Raw genomic sequence first — 24,278 nt, forward strand, 5'->3', positions numbered from 1 at the left:
TGTATCCACATTAAGACAACAACTGCACTGTTTTCTGCGTCCGACTGACATGCTCTGTACATCATCCACTGATGTCGAACATACGTGGTGGTCACATTAATGTCACTGGGCTGCGTACTTAGTTTGACTGTTTGACAATAGCTGAACTTTGTCAGAAGACGATCACAAACTGAATTAGATTGCAAAATTTTTGCATTCCATTTGGTTTAATTATTACAGTGAAGTACCACAATGCTACAGAACTTAATTTAGTGGAGTGGGGTTCTAGTTATACAAACAATAGATTAAAAATGTAAATTCAACTTTATTTTTCATATGTTGTTATACATATCTCTACATAAAAACTATTTTCTTTTTTACTTAAGTGTGTAATTATGAAAATTAGACCTTAAAAATGTAGTACTTTCCTACATAAACACTCTACATGACCGTAATGGCGTCTCTGTCTTTCCATTTCATTACCATGTGCTTGCCTTTGTACCCTGTTATGTACTCCCTTATCTTTGTTCGACATTCTGTTGTCACGTGACGATGGCCCAAGAAGCCAAAAGCTGGTTGGTAAACAAATAAATATAATTTTGCAGAACATTAGGAAATACAGTTGAATTTGTTTGTGTTGTTACAGATTGAGAAGAGTCCTACCCTGGGGAGTATAGAGTCGTCCGACCACGAGAAGCGGGTCCTGGCTGCACAGAGCCTGGAGTTCAATCTGAAGGACAAAATTTTTCGTGAGCTGTTCCCAGACCTTGTTGAGGTAAGTTGAATACTCTAGTAATTAACATACAAGGGCTATCTGTAGAGTTACACCTGTTAGAATGTAGTGTGGGAAGTAGTGGGAGGAAAACGGAAGAGCTGCTGCTCTACCTCATACATTGAGTCATTGTGATAAAGTGGTAACTGCAAACATGCATCTTTTCTCATTAGCCATTGAAAATCCCACCAAACATAAAATCCATCCTCCAGTAATGTTTCTAGTCGTGAAAAATATAAACACTATTTATACCAGTGGCAAAATTGATGCTGCGAGCGGACAGAATGTGTCGAGTGAGGGTGTTGTTGGTTGATGATGTCATTTGAGTGGAAGGATGAAGTTCCTGATAGTGACAGAAGTGGCCATAGACAACTTTCCACAGATTTCTTAGATTGTTCTACACAAGTTCGTGAGCAAGCAATTACAGTACTCTGAGTTCTGTGTTTGATTCCAAAACTACTTCCTGGGAAACACAGCTCAGTGGATGACTGCTTCCCTGGCTTCATTTCTTCATACCAAACAGAATCGTGGCTTGAGGGCAGAGACTGTTTGTTGTGCCAATGCATAGAGACAACAGCAGCTGACTGACAAAGATAACGTAGAAGACATTAGGGCTCATATGTCGATATGTAGACATTTGTTTTTCCCTCATTCTATTTCGTAGTGGAACAGAAAAGAAAATGACTAGTAGGGGTAGAGGGTACCCTCCGCCACGCACTGTACAGTGGCTTGCGGAATACCGATGCAGGTGTAAGGTGTGGACTCGTACTGTCTTGCCCAAAAAGCTGAATAAAATCACACCAAAATTTTGATAGCTGGGAATGTTACAGCTACTGTTTTTGAGACACAAAAAGAATCTTGTTTATGAATTTTATGGAATGATGAAAAACATTCAGCAATTGTGAAGCCTGCTACGACAATTAAGAAAACTGAACAGAACCATTCAGAATGACTGAAATGCTCTTTCAACTGCCGGGGTCACATCTTTTAATGACATTGCTTGGGCACAGTGCCTCAAAGTGAGGCATTTTTGAATGTTTCCCCTACAGCCCAGATTCGGTTAAAAGTGGTTTCCATCACTTAATATGTTCAAAAAATGTGTGTTGGCTGTAAACTTTTTGATTTCTATGGAAAACTTGAAGGTATTGCTTTTCACCTATATTAACTTGTGCATGATGTTTTAGCAGTAGCCTTTGTCTTGCCTATTGCCCTGTATTCTGCCTTTTAAGCTGTCAGGTTTTTGAATCTCGTCTGGTGCAGTCCCCAACAATCAGTCTTTGCCTTGTCGTCTTGTCTGCTAAGTCCCCCCTGACCTGGGGTTCTGGGTGACTTTTCTGAACTGTACCCTTTTTCCTTCTCCTCTCCAGTCCTTTTCCTTCCCCTTCAACTCTTCTGCTGGAAGAAGGAGCCACTGGGGGAAGAGACCAAACAGTGAGGTCATCGGATTAGGGAAGGACGGGGAAGGAAGTCAGCCGTGCCCTTACAAAGGAACCATCCCAGCATTTGCCTGGAGAGTTAGGGCCAGACACGGGATTGAACCGTCGTCCTCCCGAATGCGAGTCCAGTGTGCTAACCACTGCGCCACCTCGCTCGGTGGTAAGAGATGTGTAGATCTGAGTGGCAATTACATTGAGAAGCCAAAATGATATCATATTTCTTTTATGACTGTTGGGATTTTGTTTCACTATTGCAGCTTAGACATTCCACCAATACAGAGCATCTGCCCAGTGTTTCTGCAGCTGTATCAGCAAGGGAACTCTTGTATCGCATCACACTGAGAAGATGCTCTGTAATGGTGGAATGCCAAAACCAAAGTAGCACAATAAGATGACCTTTCAACAAATCATTTTTTTATATTTATGGAAACTACAACCAGACAGACACCACAGTGACACAGTTAACTAAATTAAGATATCCTATACAAACAGTCATTTTTTCCACATAGTAGCCAACATCAGTTACCCACTTCCACCAATTGAGGCCAAGCAACTGCATGGTGAGTGCACAAGAACTTGAACCGGGTGAGGGTGTCTGCCATTTTACGGCTTTGACAGTAGCATGCTGGCCGTATAGTCTGTCTTTCGCAGACCCGTAGAGGTGGAAGCCCGGAGGTGCTAAGTCGGGAGTGTGTGGTGAATGTGGTTGCCAAATTTGGCAATGAACTCCACAGTTGTAAAACTGTTGCGGGGCATGTTGTATACCCGTGTTGCTTGCCTGACTTTTCAAAATTTGGACTTTAGGCCTAGTCAGTGTCTTCTTGTACCATGATGAACTGACAGTCGTTTCGGCCCCGAGATATCCGAAAGAACTGCACCCTACCTATCCCGTAAGTCTATGCATGTTACTTTGCCTGCAGATGGTGGTCTCTCAAATTTTTTGTTTGTGGGAGATCTCTCCGGTCGTCATTCTATAGACTTGTCTTTAGGATTCCTGCTCGTAGTGTTGACACCATGTATCTCCACCTGTGTCGGTGTTCAGGAAAGCGTCAGCTTTGGCCTTTGGCCTCAGATCCGGACAAATTTCCACAAATAACTGATTTGGTCTCTCGTAAGTGTCTGAGGGATCCATCTCGCACAAATTTTTCGATAACTAAGATTGTGTAACGTCTCGTCTGGGGCATTACAGTCAGTATTTGGCTGTGTAGACAATTACATGACCGTAATCCACCAGCCGTCACAGATTACTCGATAGAGATGCCATTCACTGTGAGGGACGGCAGTTGAGCAAGGTCGACCAGGGCGTGGGCTATCGTGCTCGTCATTTCCACGGCTATTGAAGTTAGAGATCCACCACCTCGCATTGCTCGAGTCTACTGTATCACCTCCACGTGCCTTTGGAAAGTGTCGAATTTGTTTGGCACTGCAAAATTAGTTTGTGAAGGAAGTGTGGAAAATGTGGGGAAACGAGGAGGAAGTAGTGCCGTATCAGTTATGAATGTATGGCAAAGAATAGTACAAAGATATGGGATGGAACGTAGCATAGAATAAGTGTAGTGTGATGATCACAATCGGCAAGATGGAGAATGTCACAACTGGAGTAGCACAAGGTGTGGAACAACTGAAGAAGGTGGAGGGTCCAAAGTATCTGGGGAGCTTAATATGGGGTGTCTACAAATGTTTACACTGATAAAAAGACTATTTTAACTCTTTTACTGACAATATAATGTGATTGGACAGATAAAAAAATTATGTCACCAAGCGGCAGCAGTTAACTTAGGCAAGGTTTCGGAGCCAGTGGCTCCTTCTTCTGGCAGAAAAGTTGAAGGGGAATGAAGAGGGATTAAGGAAAAGGACTGGAGAGATTTAGGAAAAGCAGTGCAGTTCAGATGTCAGCCCGCACCCCGGGTCAGGAGACTTACTTGATGGGATGAGAGGGAAAGATTGACAGTTGGTGACTGCTCCAGACAAGGTTTGAAAACTTGAGAGCTTAAAAGTGGAAGACAGGGTAATATGCAAGACAGAGATTACTGCTAAAATATTGTGCATGAGTTAGTACGAATGAAAAGCTGAGTGCATTGTATGTAACAGAGGCAGGAGGGGGGACGGTGGAAAATAAAGACAGGTCAGAAAATGAGAAATGTAGGAAACTAAAAGGAGTGAAAAAAGGAATAGTTACTGAGAAGAAATGCTGAGACGGAATGAATTAACATAAATTACGGCCAGGTGGGTGGCAAAAACGTGAACGCGTAGCGCTAGTTCCCACCTGCGGAGTTCTGAGAAAGCGGTGTTTGTGGTGAAAACAGGCTCCTAGGGCACTACTGTCATGTCGTAGGACGTGCTCTGCAACAGGATATTGTGTGTTGCTAGTATACACCACTTGCTTATGCCCATTCATCCTGACTGATAACTGGGTGATAGTCATACCGATGTAAAGGGCCGAACATTGTTTACGTAACATCTGATACGACGTGTCATTTCACAGGTGGTGCTCCCTTTGATAGTATATGGTTTGCCAGTTACAGGTGGTGGTTGGAGGGTGCTTAGGGCAAGTCGTGCAGTGGGGACAGTAACAGACATAAAAACCATAGGGTAGAGAGATGAGTGCAGAAGGAGCATAGGGGCTGACAAGGATATGGCGGAGGTTGGGAGGGTGACAAAAAGCTTAATCTAGGTGTCGTGGGCAAAATCTCAGACGGAATGGATCTCATTTCAGGGCAAGATTTTTAGGAAGTCAAGGCCTTGTCAAAGCAGCTGGTTAATACGTTCAAGACCGGCATAATACTGAGTGACAAGTGGTGTGCTCCGAAGTTGTTTTTTGGAGGGATCGGCAGTACCAGGATTGGATGTGGTGTACCCAATGTCATCCCCCATGTACTGGTCTGTCTGCTGCTGAACATTTCCTTAGTCAGCTCCCACCTGATTTCAAACCTATGACTCCTACTCGCCTTAATCTACTTCCTACTTACCAGTAGTTACTTCGCCTTTGAAGGGCAGACACAAACAGATCAGGATTTCAGCCACGGGAACCAGGATGGCTCCTTGTTCGAATCTTTTCGTGGGCCACTCGGAGGGGGCTTTTCTGGGATCCGTAAGCCTTCAGCTCCTGGTTCGGTTTAGATACATTGATGACATCTTTGTCATACGAACTCACAGTGAGCTCGACATGTTAAAATTCCTGGAATCTCTAAATACCTTCCACAATTAAATTTCTCACATTCCTGTTCTGAATTGCGTGCCACTTTCCTTGATGTTGATCTCATTCCAAAGGCCATTTACACACTTCTTTCTACATTAAAACTACTAATAAACAGCAGTGCTTACATTAAATAGTTGCCACCCTTTCCATGTCAGATGTTCACTCCCAAATAGCCCTGTCATTCGAGGCAAACATATTTGTTCAGATGCAGACAATTACAGCAGTACACCACCATTCTCACCTCAGCCTTCACTGGAAGTAATTAAACCTCCAGCCTAGTTCAAAGCAGATTTCCCGGGCCATCACTTCCAATCCTGGTACTGCTGATCCCTCTTGTCACACACAGTATTATCCTGGTCTTGAATATATTAATCAGGTACTTCAACAAGGCTTTGATTTCCTAAAATTGTGCCCTGTAATGAAATCTATTTTGCCCTACACACCTAGAGTAGTTTTTTGGCACCCTCCCAATTTCCCCAATATCCTTATCAGACACTGCTCGTTCTGCACTCTTATGCCTACCCTACGGCTGCTACCCCTGTGACGGTCCCCACTGCAAGACTTATCCTATGCACCATCCTACCAGCCCTGTAACTGGCAAACCATATACTATCAAAGGGAGAGCCACCGGTGAAATGACACTTCATATACCAGCTGTTATGTAAACACTGTTCGGCCTTTTACATCGGTATGACTACCACCGAGCTACCAGTTAGGAGAATGAATGGGCATAGCCACACACACTATGTCCTGTATCTGGCCTTAATTTATGTTAATTCCTTCAGTCTCAGCATTTCTTAACAGCAACTACTCCTTTCTTCACTTCATTTTAGTTTTCTACATATCTCATTTTCTGATCTGTCTATTTTTCCCCATCTCCCCTCCCACCTCTGTTACAAACAATGCACTTAGCTTTTCACCTATATTAACTTGTGCATGATGTTTTAGCAGTAGCCTTTGTCTTGCCTATTGCCCTGTATTCTGCCTTTTAAGCTGCCAAGTTTTTGAATCTCGTCTGGTGCAGTCCCCAACAATCAGTCTTTGCCTTGTCGTCTTGTCTGCTAAGTCCCCCCTGACCTGGGGTTCTGGGTGACTTTTCTGAACTGTACCCTTTTTCCTTGTCCTCTCCAGTCCTTTTCCTTCCCCTTCAACTCTTCTGCTGGAAGAAGGAGCCACTGTCTCTGAAAGCTTGCATAAGTTAAACCTTGTTGTTTGTGTGTTCTCCTCCTGCCGCTTGGTGAGGAGATTATCCGTCCAATCATATTATATTGTTATTTTCATTGCAACTCTTTATTGTATACAGTAAATGAAGCATTTGTTGTATCACTTATGCCTCTACTCATTAAGTTTGGAACCTAACATAAACATTTAATACAAGTAATGCACTTCAGTACGTCGATCACTTCAACACGTGCAACCTCTGTTAACCTGCAGAATATCAACACTGTATTCAAACTCTTGCCAAACATTCTGCAACGTTTGTGAGGTTACTTGAGGCAGTGCTCCAGTGAGCATTTCACATTCGTCATTGAGATGTATTTTAAAAGTGGTGACCACACATCAGCTTCATAGGCTTTTTCATGTGAGTAGTTGGCAGCAAATTCCATCCTGTAACATGATTAAGTTGTGGGTCAAGAATTTCAGATCAACTGGTTCAACATTAAAACAAAAGCCTAAAGACCATCAAAGTCAGTCAGAACACCAGACAACATAGAGCATGCGAGACAAGCTGTGCTGGCTGGCCCACACTGACCCTTGTGAAGACAAACTGCTGCTCTTCAAATGTTTGACCACTCGTTTAGAAGAATACTGCACAAGGAGCTACACTTTCACCTTTACAAAACTGACGATTAGTGTAATACAATTAGTGTAATAGTGATAATTAATTAAGCTTTTGAAAGACTGCCGACTTACGGAATGAATGAGTGATTGATCTGATGAATGGCAATAGAATCACATGTAATGAGTGATTACACTTGATTATATCTCGACAGATATGTTGACGAACAAAATTTTTGCTGTCGGTTGGACACACACTCACAAGGCTTAGATGAACGCTCCCTGCATAGTTCTAAAGTCACAATGTGGTGTGGGGTTACTAAGAAATGTGTTATAGGGCAAACAGTTACACTAAACCGAGAATGTTACTTGAGAATGTTGGACACTTTCTTAATTCCTGAACTGAAAAGAGAACATCGGGGTGTGAAAAAGATCTTGTTCGAACAAGAGAGAGCAACTGCCCACACAGCTAATGATGTAATGGGTTACTTGAGGAGGAAGAGGAGGTGGCCGCATAACCTCTCTTGCAGCGGTGGCATTGCTTGGCCAGCTCATTCCCCAGATCTCAGCATTTGACTTTTTCCTCCTTTAAGGATTTTTATGTCTGTAAAAGGTCACATTTATGTTCCTCTCTCTCTCTCTCTCTCTCTCTCTCCCCCCCCCCTCTCCCTCCCTCCCCCCCCCCCCCCCTCCTTCTTCTTCTTTCAGATATTACTGCCACTCCCTGTATAATGTTAACAAAGTTTGTTTTATTTAAAAAGTTTTAAGAGTTTCCAGATAAAGAAATTGGAGGCATTACTTTTCAGCACATCCTCATATGTTCCAATATTGATGTTATCATCATCATCATCATCATCATCATCATCATTTAAGACTGATTATGCCTTTCAGCGTTCAGTCTGGAGCATAGCCCCCCTTATAAAATTCCTCCATGATCCCCTATTCAGTGCTAACATTGGTGCCTTTTCTGATGTTAAACCTATTACTTCAAAATCATTCTTAACCGAATCCAGGTACCTTCTCCTTGGTCTGCCCCGACTCCTCCTACCCTCTACTGCTGAACCCATGAGTCTCTTGGGTAACCTTGCTTCTCCCATGCGTGTAACATGACCCCACCATCTAAGCCTGTTCGCCCTGACTGCTACATCTATAGAGTTCATTCCCAGTTTTTCTTTGATTTCCTCATTGTGGACACCCTCCTGCCATTGTTCCCGTCTACTAGTACCTGCAATCATCCTAGCTACTTTCATATCTGTAACCTCAACATTGTTGATAAGGTAACCTGAATCCACCCAGCTTTTGCTCCCATACAACAAAGTTGGTCGAAAGATTGAACGGTGCACAGATAACTTAGTCTTGGTACTGACTTCCTTCTTGCAGAAGAGAGTAGATCGTAGCTGAGCGCTCACTGCATTAGCCTTGCTACACCTCGCTTCCAGTTCTTTCACTATGTTGCCATCCTGTGAGAATATGCATCCTAAGTACTAGAAACCATCCACCTGTTCTAACTTTGTTACTCCTATTTGGCACTCAATCCGTTTATATTTCTTTCCCACTGACATTACTTTCGTTTTGGAGATGCTAATCTTCATACCATAGTCCTTACATTTCTGATCTAGCTCTGAAATATTACTCTGCAAACTTTCAATCGAATCTGCCATCACAACTAAGTCATCCGCATATGCAAGACTGCTTATTTTGTGTTCACATATCTTAATTTCACCCAGCCAGTCTATTGTTTTCAACATATGATCCATAAATAATATGAACAACAGTGGAGACAGGTTGCAGCCTTGTCTTACCCCTGAAACTACTCTGAACCATGAACTCAGTTTACGTCAACTCTAACTGCTGCCTGACTATCCATGTGAAGACCTTTAATCGCTTGCAAAAGTTTGCCTACTATTCCATAATCTCGTAGAACAGACAATAACTTCCTCTTAGGAACCCGGTCATATGCCTTTTCTAGATCTATAAAGCATAGATACAGTTCTCTGTGCCACTCATAACACTTCTCCATTATTTGTCGTAAGCTAAAGATCTGGTCCTGACAACCTCTAAGAGGCCTAAACCCACACTGATTTTCATCCAATTGCTCCTCAACTAATACTCGCACTTTCCTTTCAACAATACCTGAGAAGATTTTACCCTCAACGCTGATTAAAGAGATACCTCCGTAGTTGTTACAATCTTTTCTGTTTCCATGTTTAAAGATTGGTGTGATTACTGCTTTTGCCCAGTCTGGTGGAAGCTGTTCCAACTCCCAGGCCATTTCAATTATCCTGTGTAGCCATTTAAGACCTGACATTCCACTGTACTTGATGAGTTCCGACTTAATTTCATCCACCCCAGCTGCTTTATTGCACTGCAATCTATTGACCATTTTCTCCACTTCCTCAAACGTGATCCTATTTCCATCATCATTCCTGTCCCATTCTACCTCGAAATCTGAAACATTACTGATCGTATTTTCACCTACATTGAGCAACTCTTCAAAATAATCCCTCCATCTGCCCAAGGCATCCACAGGATTCCCCAGCAGTTTTCCTGACCTGTCCAAAATACTTGTCATTTCCTTCTTACCTCCCTTTCGAAGACTGCTAATTACACTCCAGAATGGTTTTCCAGCAGCTTGACCCAATGTCTCCAATCTGTTTCCAAAGTCTTCCCAAGATTTCTTCTTGGATGCTGCAATTATCTGCTTGGCTTTGTTTCTTTCTTCAACATAACTTTCTCTGTCTACCTGAGTTCTAGTATGTAGCCATTTTTTATACGGCTTCTTTTTCCTTTTACAGGCTGCCTTGACTGTGTCATTCCACCAAGCTGTTTGCTTCCTCCTACTTTTACACACTCCTGTTCCAAGACATTCTTTAGCCACTTCTAGTACTGTGTCCCTGTACCTTGTCCATTCCTTTTCCAATGACTGTAATTGACTACATTCAACTAACTGGTACCTTTCTGAGATCGCTGTTATGTACTTGTGCCTGATTTCCTTATCCTGAAGTTTCTCCACTCTTATCCTCCTACATATGGACCTGACCTCCTGCACTTTCGGCCTCGCAATCCCAATTTCACTGCAGATTAAATAATGATCAGTGTCATCAAAGAATCCCCTGAATACACGTGTGTCCCTCACAGCCTTCCTGAATTCCTGATCTGTTATTATATAGTCAATGACAGATCTGGTTCCCCTGCTTTCCCAAGTATACCGGTGAATGTTCTTATGTTTAAAAAAGGAGTTTGTGATTACTAAGCCCATACTGGCACAGAAATCCAAGAGTTGCTGCCCGTTCCTGATGTTAATAAAAGGAAAATAGAAAAGAAAAATAAAAGCTAGTAAGATGAAATTTTGAGAAACAGTGTTGGAGTGACAAAGACAGAAATGTTAAGGAGTGACAGGATCGGGGAATTAGTAAGGAGGCACCATTACAGGGTAGTGTAGAGCAGCGGTTCCCAACCCACATGCTGCAGGCGGCGTGGCACTGGACCGTGAGCATCGGACAAGTCAGAGATGAGATAGAAGGTACTGGGAGCTTCAGGGATTTCATTTGTCGGTTGTCTATCAGCCAGAAAAGAATGAAATAAGAATTGAAATGCTTCCCAGTATTTTCTTATGTTGAAAATTACCCATATTTATTGTGTGCAACCAGGCTACTGGAAGTCTACAGCCTTAGAGACTGCACTACAGGGCTGGCCACCCGTGACCTAACACGTATCGTGTCACACGATAGCAATTTGTCGAGGCTGTAGTTTCTCGGACACAAATGTCGACGAGAACGGCTCGTTTAAATTTTGCTCGTTTACTATCCTGGCACGAGAATAAGAAAGGGCAGTTTTTTTTCTGTTTGTCTTTGCACGGCTAAGAGTGTAAGAGACGAAGCTTCCTCAGATTTCTTGTACTGGAGGGTGAAGGAAGCAACCATCTGGCATTTGCAAGAAGTGACCTGGGTGAGCACAGAAAACTTATATCTGGAAGGCCAACCTGAGAATTAAACCTGGGTCTCTTGAATGCCCGTCTAGGGCGTTAGCCGATGTACCTCTTTGCTCAGTACCTGTGGAGATACTGCATAATTACTGTTCACTGAGATAATTGATGGGCTTTATGAAAACTGTCTACGTGAATGAGTCATCTGAACTGAACTTTTTCTGAAAAGTAAGGACTGGAGTGGATGGAATATAGATAGTCAGTTGAGACTAAAATTAACCAGTTTTAATCCAAATATTGTTCTCTCGTGGGTCAGAAATAACATTACTCACTTGACTTTGAGTTTTAATCTAGTTGTGACAGCTAAGTGAATGTAATAAATGTTTTTGCTTGTGTACTTAGTTACTAGGCCTCTAAGTTTCTTTTATAAAATAGGTGTCCACACAGCTAAAAATGTTGGGAACTGCCGGTATAGAAGAATCGAGGTTCAGGTGGTGTGGACATGTTAAGTGAATTGAAGTGAGGAGGCTACCCAGGAATATATATGAAATGAAAGGGAAAGGACAAAGACTGCAGCATATTGCTGGAAGGAGTGAAAGAAAGGAGATGAGGAGGTCGAGGTGGAGACAGAATATTGGGAAGACAGAAGACTCTGGAGAGACTCCTGTTCCAAACAAACCCAGTCAGCTGCTGGAAACTGGAGTAGGGGGAGGAGGAGGAGGTGGTGGTGGTGGTGGTGGTGGTGGTGGTGGTGATAAATGCCATTTTGGATAGCTCCTGCAGCTGTTGCTGCTATCTATTGTGGGGAAAATGAAACAAGTAGGCTGTTAGTTGAAAGATTCAAAAATGAATTCTAAGCAGGCACAACCTATCTCAAACATATCCAAGGAGAGGTCCCCAGCGGTGGGATCAAATTTTTTAAACCATGGGGGTTAGTGTCCCAGCTACCGACCTTCTAGCTATTCTCCCTGGTGCGTCCTCGTTTGCAAGTTCTTTATCAAAAAAGAAAAAAATTTTTGGTATTTTGCGTGATGCTCAGTAGCGTTAAAAAGTACTAATATTTTGACTGGTCCCCTGATGTAATAGATAAGGTAAGGCCCTTGATACACAGAAGGTTGGTTCGGATCTTTTCAGGTACTTCGAATTTTTTTATTTTTAAATTTGTATCAGAATTATTTTGGTCATTTGTTTTATTCAGTTAATCAGTTTAAATGTAATATTTTATTTCTGTTCCTTTGTCACCTCATTTTAATCATCGTATCAACTTCTTCATATGCTCTCGAATTTCTTCCTATCGTTCTCTTTCCGCTTGAAATCTTTGTTCATGTGATTTTATTTTAGGAATTAATTTCATTTTTTTTTATTTGGTTTGTTTTAATTATTGCATATTTAATTTTGTTTATCATCCTATTTTTTGTCCATGCTATTGCATTCATTATTTCTATTCCACATTTTGCTTGAATTTTATTTTACTTAGAATCCCTTTTCTGTTTTTAATCTTCATCTGTTTTATTTGTCCATTGTATTGTATGGTATTGAACTGAGGACTTAGAAACAACGGAGAGGCTTCGTCCCCGCCGTGGCCCTCCGCGTGGTTCACAACACGCTACAGCAGTCCACTCACCCCACCGCTGCCCCACACAGGGTTATTGTCGGTTCCCCCCCCACCCCCACCCCCCCTCTCTGCCCTCTCCGATGTAGTGTAACTGAGGCGGAATAAGGGGAACTAGTCCGCAGTGGCCGAGGCAGATGGAAAACCACCTTAAAAACCATCCACAGACTGGCCGGCGCACCGGACCTCGACACTAATCCACTGGGTGGATTCGTGCAGGGGACCAGCACGCCTACCCACCCAGAAAGCAGTGTGTTAGACTGCACGACTAAGCAGGCAGGGTTATTTGTCCATACTGCGATAGGTATCTAGGCTACATTTTTAATGTTTGTACAATGATTTCCATACAAAAAGAGCCACATTTTGGAATGAAAATTAAATTTTGTACACCTTGTCGCTGTCAGTAGAGAGTATTTTGTCTTTAGTTTTTTTCAAACATTTAAAAATATGATAGTAGACATATATACAATCAAATTGACATTTACAAAAATTCAGAGTGGAAAAAATAATGATATAAAGAAAAATGAGAACAAATGAAAAAATTCATACAATAATTGAAATGGTGTGACAAAGAAATAGAAATAAAAAAATTACGTTTAAGCCAATTGAATAAAAATAATGATCAGACATTTTGATAAAGATTTAAAAATTTAAAGCACCTGATGAGATTCAAAACCACAACCTTCAGCTCGTAAAGGTCTTATCCTATCAATTACACAACACAACCGGTCTACAAAATTCTTCTCGTTTAACACTATTGATGCTGAGGGAATTAGATTAGGAAATGAGACACTTAAAGTAGTAAAGGAGTTTTGCTATTTGGGGAGCAAAATAACTGATAATGGTCGAAGTAGAGGGGATATAAAATTTAGACGCAATGGCAAGGAAAGCATTTCTGAAGAAGAGAAATTTGTTAACATCGAGTATAGATTTAAATGTCAGGAAGTCGTTTCTGAAAGTATTTGTATGGAGTGTAGCCATGTATGGAAGTGAAGCATGGACGATAAATAGTTTAGACAAGAAGAGAATAGAAGCTTCCGAAATGTGGTGCTACAGAAGAATGCTGAAGATTAGATGGGTAGATCACATAACTAATGAGGAGGTATTGAATAGAATTGGGGAGAAGAGGAGTTTGTGGCACAACTTGACTAGAAGAAGGGATCGGTTGGTAGGACATGTTCTGAGGCATCAAGGGATCATCAATTTGGTACTGGAGGGCAGCGTGGAGGACGAAAATTGTAGAGGGAGACCAAGAGATGAATACACAAAGCAGATTCAGAAGGATGTAGGCTGCAGTAGGTACTGGGAGATGAAGAAACTTGCACAGGATAGAGTAGCATGGAGAGCTGCATCAAACCAGTCTCAGGACTGAAAACCACAACAACAGCAACAACAACAACACTATTGAGTGTCGCATAATATTCCAAATCTTTCCCCCTCTCGTCAGTTACTCTCAAACGACAGCCCACTAGAGTGAATGATTGTACAGTGTGATACCAGGGATCGCAATCTATATCACCTTAGGGACAGTTTCAAAACGTCATTTCCACTGCTGGAGACAGGTCCTTGTCAGAAAGACCCTCATATTATGCCTGAGAGACTACTTTGCAATTGGTTATTTTCTCAGAACTCTTTGAAAGAATTTCAAAATTATTGTTTTCTTCTTCAAACACAGCAGAGAAGATAGAATGCCACTTACCATATAGAGGGCATGTTAAGTTGCAGACAGGCACAATTAAGGCACTTGCACAGTGATTTCGGCTACAGCTTTCATCAGCAACAGAAAAATGTAACTGTAACGTGGAATGCAAGCACCAGTTTGGAGGGGGTGGGGAAGGGGAGGGATAGTAGTGTACTGGTGGGGACAGAGGGGCGCTGTCTGGTGGAGTGTGCAGGGTCTGGAAAGCCAATAGGCGCAGTGTCTGGACATTGTGAGGCAGGGAGGAGAAAATGGGGGAGAGGTAGGCAGGTGCGGTGGCAGCAGGCGGAAAACAAAGGGGGTGTGAGGAGAGAATGGGGAGGAGATCACAAGGCAGAGAGGGTGGAAACTTGAGTGAAGAGTGTGGAGACAGTAGGTTATCGTGGGTGGATACTAGGATAATTGAAATGCAAATGAAGTCCCATGTTTCTTTACAGAGCGTAGGGGGAACGATGCGGGAGACCCGCACCACCTTACTAGGCAAGGTCCTAATGGAGGTGGTTTGCCGTTGCCTTTCTCCGACTGTAATGGGGATGGATGGATGATGATGATGATGATGATGATGATGATGATGATGATGACGACGATGACACAACAACACCCAGTCATCTCGAGGCAGGAAAAATCCCTGACCCCGCCGGGAATCGAACCCGGGACCCCGTGCTCGGGAAGCGAGAACGCTACCGCGAGACCACGAGGAGCGGACACTAGGATAATTACAGGAGTGTAATTATCCCACATTCCTGTAATTATCCTTGTCTCAACCCACTGCAGTCTGCTGTCCCCACACCTCCACCTAACAGATTCCAATCTCCTCTGTCCTCTCACCTTTCATCCCACATGAAAGTTGTATTCTGGCCAGCTCATGGCCATGCGCGCACGCGTTTGTGTGTGTGTGTGTGTGTGTGTGTGTGTGTGTGTGTGTGTGTGTGTTTTGTGGCGACACTTCTTTCTATCCCGACTTCTGTATCTTGCATGAAAGTAGGAATGTTAATTTATCTATACATTGACTGGTATTGAGGGGTTTTGTTTTATACTGGCTAGTTCTTAAATTAACCCCAGTGAGTCACTACACGTATTGTCTTCCCAGTTGTGAAGGAAAAAACCATAAGTAAGTTCATACTTGTATTTTCAATAGATTCTTGTTCACTTGTTTCAGTTACTAGTCCGCAGTTTATTCTTGGTGAAAATCACGTAACCTGATTATTTATGAACCTAAATCGAAGTAAAGTTCAAGACGAATAGTCAGTTTCAAATTAACACGTTATTGTATTTAATCAGATGGCAGTTATGAGTGTCGAGGGGCATGAAAGGGAAGCAGTGGTTGGGAAGGGAGTGAGTCAGGGTTGTAGCCTCTCCCCGATGCTATTCAATCTGTATATTGAGCAAGCAGTAAAGGAAACAAAAGAGAAGTTCGTAGTAGGTATTAAAATCCATGGAGAAGAAATAAAAACTTTTAGGTTTGCCGATGACATTGTAATTCTGTCAGAGACAGCAAAGGACTTGGAAGAGCAGTTGAACGGAATGGACAGTGTCTTGAAAGGGGGGTATGAGATGACCAACAACAAAAGCAAAACGAGGATAATGGAATGTAGTCGAATGAAGTCGGGTGATGCTGAGGGAATTAGATTAGGAAATGAGACACTTAACAGTAGTAAAGGAGTTTTGCTATTTGAGGAGCAAAATAACTGATGATGGCCGAAATAGAGAGGATATAAAATGTAGACTGGCAATGGCAAGGAAAGTGTTTCTGAAGAAGAGAAATTTGTTAACATCGAGTATAGATTTAAGTGTCAGGAAGTCGTTTCTGAAAGTATTTGTATGGAGTGTAGCCATGTATGGAAGTGAAGCACGGACGATAAATAGTTTAGACAAGAAGAGAATAGAAGCTTCCGAAATCTGGTGCTACAGAAGAATGCTGAAGATTAGATGGGTAGATCACATAACTAATGAGGAGGTATTGAATAGAATTGGGGAGAAGAGGAGTTTGTGGCACAACTTGACTAGAAGAAGGGATCGGTTGGTAGGACATGTTCTGAGGCATCAAGGGATCATCAATTTGGTACTGGAGGGCAGCGTGGAGGACAAAAATTGTAGAGGGAGACCAAGAGATGAATACACAAAGCAGATTCAGAAGGATGTAGGCTGCAGTAGGTACTGGGAGATGAAGAAACTTGCACAGGATAGAGTAGCATGGAGAGCTGCATCAAACCAGTCTCAGGACTGAAGACCACAACAACAGATTTCCCTCTATTCGTCTCTTATTTCTGTTTCGTAACTCACTACTTGTGGAGGGGCTTGGGACATTTTCTGAATTTGTATTTCGAGGGCATGGGAGTTAATTTGGGAGCTATTTTGGTTTATTAACACTGAGAGGCGTTGTAGGTGTGCAGTGCAGTGTGTGTGTGAGTGTGTGTGTGTGTGTGTGTGTGTGTGTGTGTGTGAGAGAGAGAGAGAGAGAGAGAGAGAGAGAGAGAGAGAGAGGTGTGGCTGCTTGTGTGTATGAATGGTGTGCCTTTCTCTTATGTTGCTGAAGCTTTCTATGAGTGTGTTTTTAATTGTGCCTGCCTGCGGCTTATCGAGCTCCCCCCACCCCCCCACCCTCTACACTGTTGATATTCCTACATGGAGTTTACATTGTTTTGTGTTATTTTTCTTTATTTTACGGGTTGTTTCCCTTATAAAATAATTACTGTTGAAGGCTTTTATTTCTGGTGCACATTGCAGAAGATAAAGTCCGAGCTGGAGCAGAGGCGGAAAGTGGAGGAGGAGAGCCGAAGACCGGCAGCAGCGGACGCGGCAGTGGCGGGGGCGGGAGGTGGCGCGTCGTCGGGGCTGCCCGGGGCGGGGGTGGCTGCGGGGCGCGGGGGCCAACAGCAGCCGCAGGGCGCGCTGCATCACGCCATTGCCAATATCTGCGTCATCATCGGTTTCGCCGCCTTCGCCTACACCGTCAAGTACGTGCTGCGGACTATTGCGGCAGAATAGCTGAGGTACGTACGTGACTGCACTGACGCTGAGAGTATATTTTGACCTCTTTCTCGCTGCAATGTGTGGCCTAATCTTAGCACTGCTGTAACAGGTGTGGAGTAGAATGGCAGGGGATTGTCAGGATGGCCCAGTTTGCTGATCCATCAGGTAGATGGTGCGAGGTCTGCGTGTTAGTGGTCGGCTTACTTGCCGGACTAGCCCCTCGTCTCATCTGCTACATTCTGTGCCCATTTACAAGTCTCATTATTTACTCTTGTTTATTAATACGTCCATTAAATATACGAAAGTAGGTTGGTAAAAGATTTCAGTTAATGTTTGAGCTTCACTGTAGTGTCAGCTTATACTGTTTCCTTTTTTGTTTTCCCACAGCCAATTACAGTATCCACATAGGTATTTTTTATTATTAATTTGATATTATTTATTAATTATTATTAATTTATTAATTATTATTAATCTATTATTTATTAATATATTATTAATTATTATTAATCTATTATTTATTAATATATTATTAATAATTATTTATTAATAATATTATTTATTATTAAAATAGTTTGAGTGATAACAGTAACAATTACAAATATATCTGCTTTGGACAGATCACTAATTTCCAATTACTGTGAATAGTGTGCTTGTGAATGGAATTAAGATATTCCAGCATTGTAGGGTGGTATCACTGATAATAACAGAGTGATAACCCATTTACACACAATAGATATTAAATGATCCATGACATCAGTCGTATTTTCTTGCTGTAAGTCTTTTAGACATTGCTGGCAGACACGGCACACACCACAGTACATCAGACGTGCTGTAGTGTTGGACCACAGATGAAACAGATCACAAGAGATATCATTGTATCGAAACTACATCTCAATCAGCTGATGTGTGGTGGTGTATATTTGCAGGCTATTTATGGGATGTTGTAGTTGTGGTCTTCAGTCCTGAGACTGGTTTGATGCAGCTCTCCATACTACTCAATCCTGTGCAAACTACTTCATCTCCCAGTACCTACTGCAACCTACGTCCTTCTGAATCTGCTTACTGTATTCATCTCTTGGTCTCCCTCTACAATTTTTACCCTCCATGCTGCCCTCCAATACTAAATTGGTGATCCTTCGATGTCTTGGAAGATGTCCTACCAACTGATTCCTCTCCAAGTCAGGTTGTACCACAAATTTCATTTCTCCCCAATTCAGTACCACCTCATTAGTTACATGATCTACCCATCTAATCTTCAGCATTCTTCTGTAGCACCACATTTCGAAAGCTTCTATTCTCTTCTTGTCTAAACTATTTACCATCCACATTTCACTTCCATACATGGCTACACTCCACACAAATACTTTCAGAAAAAACATCCTGGCGGTTAAATCTGTCCTTTGTGTCAGAAAGTTTCTATTCTTCAGAAACTCTTTTCTGGCCATTACCAGTCTACAGTTTATATCCTCTCTGCTTCCCCCATCATCAGTTATTTTGCTGTCCAAATAATATGACTTTGTGTTTTCTTTCCTAATTTAATTCTTTTAGCATCACCTGATATAATTCAGCTACATTATATTACCTTTGTTTTGCTTTTGTTGATGTTCAGCTTATATTCTACTTTCAATACCTTATCCATTCTGTTAAACTGCTCTTCCAAGTCCTTTGCTGTCTCTGGGAGAATTACAATATCATCAACAAACCTCAGTTTTTCTTTCTTCTCCCTCAAGTTTAATTCCCTTTCCAAATTTTTCTTTGGTTTCCTTTACTGCTTGCTCAGTGTGCAAATTCAAAAACATCATGAATGGGCTAAAACCCTGTCTCACCCCCTTTTCAACCACTGCTTCCCTTTCATTCCCTTTGACTCTTGTGGGAATAGCTGTCTTGTTTCTATATGTGTTGTATACAATCTTGTTGCTCCGTGTATTTTACCCTTGGTATCGTCAGAATTTCAAAGAGTGTATTCGAGTCAACATTGTCAAAAGCTTTCTTCAAATCTACGTATGCTATAAACACAAGTTTGCTTTTTCTTAACCTGTCTTCTAACACAAGACAAATAGTATACTATTCAATATATGGTAACTGAAATGTTTTTGCTAAAAGTTTATTTATTGCAGTGGTGAAGTCCTGTGCAGTTTTTGGTTGCACTGAAAGATAATATCTGGAAGAAAGTAATAACTGATTCCACACAAACAAGTTATGTACATAGATATTCAAATTAATTTGCAGGCTAAAGCTAAGGAGTGATATTCTTACCACACAGATGCATAAGTTCCATGTAGCAGTGTTAATTTATTTGTAAGTAATAAAAATTGAATTATTGTTATTAAATATGTACTTCGTAAAAGTATGTTGTTCCTCAGATCTAAAATTCAATGAATATTAAGATTTTGAGACAGTAGAATGTTAATATAAAGCTCACTAGACAGATTTTCTCTGTAATGAATGTTTTCAAATATATTACCTGAATATTGTTTCGGTATCTGCTATAGTTGAAAAGGAAGTCATAAATATAAACTTTGGTGTAAAACCTGGACTTCATAGATACAAATAGATATCAGTTCTTGTGAAAGCATTACAAAACATTTAACACACACATGGTTGAGGATTTGTTAGAAAACTAAGTGATTCCTGCCAAAGTGATATTTTATGTTCTATTCCTGTGAAAGCAGTGAACTAAATGTCTCAAATTGCAATAAATATGGAAATTCATTGAACTGTAATTGTTAGTTGCAAAAAAGAAAGAAATATAAAAATAACTGTCACATAGATGATCGTGTGGAACCCAGCTTGCGCTATTCGTGAACGAGACTCAGAGGGCCATAGACACGGATTCAGAGGTAGATGCCGTGTTTCTTGACTTCGGCAAGGCAGTCGATACAGTTCCCCACAGTCGTTAAATGAACAAAGTAAGAGCAAATGGACTATCAGACCAATTGTGTGATTGGATTGAAGAGTTCCTAGATAACTGAACACAGCATGTCATTCTCAATGGAGAGAAGTCTTCCGAAGCAAGAGCGATTTCAGGTGTGCCGCAGGGGAGTGTCGTAGGACTGTTGCTATTCACAATATACATAAATGACCTTGTGAATGACATCGGAAGTTCACTGAGGCTTTTTGCAGAAGATGCTGTGGTGTATCGAGAGGTTGTAACAATGGAAAATTGTACTGAAATGCAGCGAATTGACGCATGGTGCAGGGAATGGCAATTGAATCTCAATGTAGACAAGTGTAATGTGCTGTGAATACATAGAAAGAAAGATCCCTTATCATTTAGTTACAATATAGCAGGTCAACAACTGGAAACAGTTAATTCCATAAATTATCTGGGACTAGGCATTAGGAGTGATATAAAATGGAATGATCATATAAAGTTGATCGTTGGTAAAGCAGATGCCAGACTGAGATTTATTGTTAGAATCCTAAGGAAATGCAATCCGAAAACAAAGAAGGTAGGTTACAGTACACTTGTTCGTCCACTGCTCACCGGTGTGGGATCCGTACCAGATAGGGTTGATAGAAGAGATAGAGAAGATCCAACGGAGAGCAGTGCGCTTCGTTACAGAGTTGATAGATAAACTCCAGTGGAAGACTCTGCAGGAGAGATGCTCAGTAGCTCGGTACGGGCTTTTGTTGAAGTTTTGAGAACATACCTTCACCGAGGAGTCGAGCAGTATATTTCTTCCTCCTCCGTATATCTCGCGAAGAGACCATGAGGATAAAATCAGAGAGATCAGAGCTCACACAGAGGCATACCGACAATCCTACTTTCCACGGACAATACGAGACTGGAATAGATGGGAGAACCGATAGAGGTACTCAAGGTACCCTCTGCCACACACCGTCACGTGGCTTGCGGAGTATGGATGTAGATGTAGATTAATATTGGTATTTTGGAGAAATTGGGTTAGCGCTGCTGCTGCTGCTGCTACTACTGCTACTACTACTACTACTACTACTACTACTGATGTATAACACTTCTAAAAGTTATTCGCTTGTTAAAATTAGTGCTCAGTTTCAGCTGACTGAAACATTGCTGTTTGCCCTCCATTACTTGACACGATTTCAGCAGCTTAACTTATGAAAGATAATGTGTGTCTGCTCTATATAGAGGGGTTGGATAAAAATATGGAAACACAAGAAAATCCTTCCTGAACATAAATCAGATGTTAGCCAAGTGTGCAGGTTGTATTTGACCACAAATGGCACCAGAGCAATGCCTTCGATACGTTGCAAGAGTCAGCCATAATCAGAACAGTGTTCTGTGTAATTGTGAGTGTGTTACGTCAGAGCTAAGTGAATTGTAATACGGGCAGATTGTTTGTAGTTGTACGGTGGATGCTTCCGTAACCAAAGTAGCTGAAGTCAAGTGTATTGGGAAAGTGGAAAAACATAATCTGTTACGTCACCATGTGAACGGAAGTGTGTGCTGAGTAGCTGGTAAATGTAGTAAGTAAAATGTGCAGTACTGCTGATAGATACGTGTAAAAGTGAAAGAGACCACTTTATCCCAGCTTTCGGAACAGGTAGTTGATTCCTGTGGGAGCAGAGAGATATAGAGATGAGACCAATGCTTGAATAGACACAGTCTGACAAAAAAGTTACACACCTAGAAGGGGGGGGGGGGGGGGGGGAGGAAAGAAAAGGAAGATTCACAAATTGAGACGGTATGTGATGTCATTTCAGTGGTTACAAAATAGTCAAATTTGCAGATAGCTCTGCAGTACGAGCCCACTTACAAGTATGATGATGCAGCCTCTCCAGTCTGTATGCGTGCACTTCTACCGTATCTTCCTTCGCCGTCGGCGTTGTCATTGTTACCGTGAGACACCGTTATACCAAGAAGAAAGGCGCGTCGATCTTAGAGCATGAGATATGATGACCTTAAGCCATTGACAACACACAACGGTCACGGTAGCACCTGATTCCAGAATAGCTGCAGTAGTTAAGATCTACAAACTATCCCCTGTTGACCAGGTCCCCAAAACTTAACTCGCAACGAGATCCCTTCAAAGCAAATTGTCATAACGATCGTCTATAAAGGCTTCGTACAACGAGAAGAAATGTTACGGTTTATGGAATAATAACAGATACGACCAAACTGTCTTGTCTCTTCTGCTTTATTTAACATAACTTTGTTCACAGTTTCATTTAGCATTCACCACTCATTCCCCGAAACCCTTTGATGAACAGTTTTGGTTGCTTAACACCAACAGTCAATGATATTGATACAGCTTTTTTCCTTTTTATAAATTGAAGCCCACTCTCCGTGATATAATAAAAAAAAAAACGGTCTCAATACCGCATCCCTCGTGAGATGCGAATAGACTTATCCTGGAATTGACCGCCCTGTAGGTGTACTCAATTTAATGACCACACTTCGCTGTCCGCTATTTCGCGTAGCTGAATGTCCATTTGTTAGTCTGCTTATACACTGTAGCTATTTAAAATTCGCCCCTATATTTTTCACAACGCACAATTAGCACTTCGTTACTGGTTTTTTTTTTTTTTTTCTTCTAAGAGTAAACGGAAAAAAAAGACGCCGTATCATCGGCTTAGTCGATATAAAGCAAAACACCTTAATATGCCCAATTTTACCTCTTCTTATAGGATCGGCTACCTTAATCATTAATTTATTACATATTATTTCCAAACACACTAAACAGGTATCGCCGTTATATTTTAATTGTATTCAAAAGCATGTTACTACTATTATGACCAACCAAATCGCGCGGCGTACATTTTTATTGATAACTTTACGCTATTCAATTTCCGTTACAGCTATCTTGACTCGTAATGTTACACGGCCCCCCAGACTGTGATGTCTTGAAGAGTGTTCCAGAAAGAACAGTTTTTTTTACAGTGACAGGAGAGGGTATTTGTTTCGGCGAATACACACACTCTGATTCACTCAACAAGTCAGTACGTACATTCTACAATATTTAAGTTGAGTTAATGGGCCTAGACAAAATGCCCTTAACTAAATTCCACATTTGTTTATAGGTCGTCTTAGAAACACTTCGCACTAATCACTTCATATTCACACCACATTTTTTTCTTGGATGAAGCCCTCAGTTCTTCAACCGACTGTGGGTTCGACGATTGGCATCCTAGGCCAAAACCCTTATTAGGCCACTTGTTTAGCCAGAGATGATTTGGTCCTTTTCTTTTCCTCTTAATTCCACTTTTAAATCGTCCATCCTCACTGTTCGGTGAGAGGATAAATCGTATTTCAGCGTCGACATTGTTGCTGATACCAAGAAGGTATCTCATGGAAATCGTCGGTACATTCTTTAATTTTCTTTGTAAGTTAGTATAAGTACGTATTTATCTACTGGTGCTTTTATTTAGTTTACTGAGTGTAGTCTTGGTATCATTCAGTGTTTCTTGAATCTATATTTTGCTCATTATTGATAATACTTCTTCAGGTCTATGTGAGGGAACAAGCCTTTAATTACATCAGTATCACAATCTGCCAGGAGGTAGCTCCCTTCATGAGGTATTTTCATTATTTTGTATGGACCTGTATATAAATATTGCCATTTCTTATTCAGTCTTTTCCTGGTTGATGCTTTTGGGTGATTCCTCAATAAAATTTCTTCCCCTACATCATATGTGACTACTTTCTTCACATTTTTATCAAAACGGGTTTTTCTCAATTGTGCTTGATGCTTCAGGTTTTCGTAGACCTTCTTCACCATATCTTTTTTCTTGGTAACCTTTTGTTCTATCACAGGTAATTTCTTCATCCATTCTGGCACAGTACTTTCACCAAATACTATTTGGTTAGGTGAATAACTTGTCGATAAGTGTGGTAAGTCATTATACACTTTCTCAAATTCATAAATCCAATCGATCCATTTATAATGTTGTTTGGGTACGTACGTCCGTAAAAATCGGTTCA

General features: G+C 41.4%; 1 protein-coding gene across 5 annotated transcripts in view; it reads left to right on the forward strand.

The window, feature by feature from the left end:
* Positions 1–24,278, forward strand: part of LOC124553819 (ubiquitin-conjugating enzyme E2 J2) — a 69,878-nt gene that overhangs the window by 32,489 nt on the left and 13,111 nt on the right. For all 5 annotated transcript variants that reach the window (XM_047127804.1, XM_047127802.1, XM_047127803.1 and 2 more), the window contains exons 5-6: positions 626–754; positions 17,129–17,394. In XM_047127804.1, coding sequence (XP_046983760.1) covers positions 626–754; positions 17,129–17,389 — 390 coding nt within the window. In that variant the 3' untranslated portion in view covers positions 17,390–17,394. The remainder of the gene's footprint in view (positions 1–625; positions 755–17,128; positions 17,395–24,278) is intronic.

This window comes from Schistocerca americana, chromosome 11 (genome assembly GCF_021461395.2).
Source record: "Schistocerca americana isolate TAMUIC-IGC-003095 chromosome 11, iqSchAmer2.1, whole genome shotgun sequence".
NCBI classification, from domain to species: domain Eukaryota; kingdom Metazoa; phylum Arthropoda; class Insecta; order Orthoptera; family Acrididae; genus Schistocerca; species Schistocerca americana.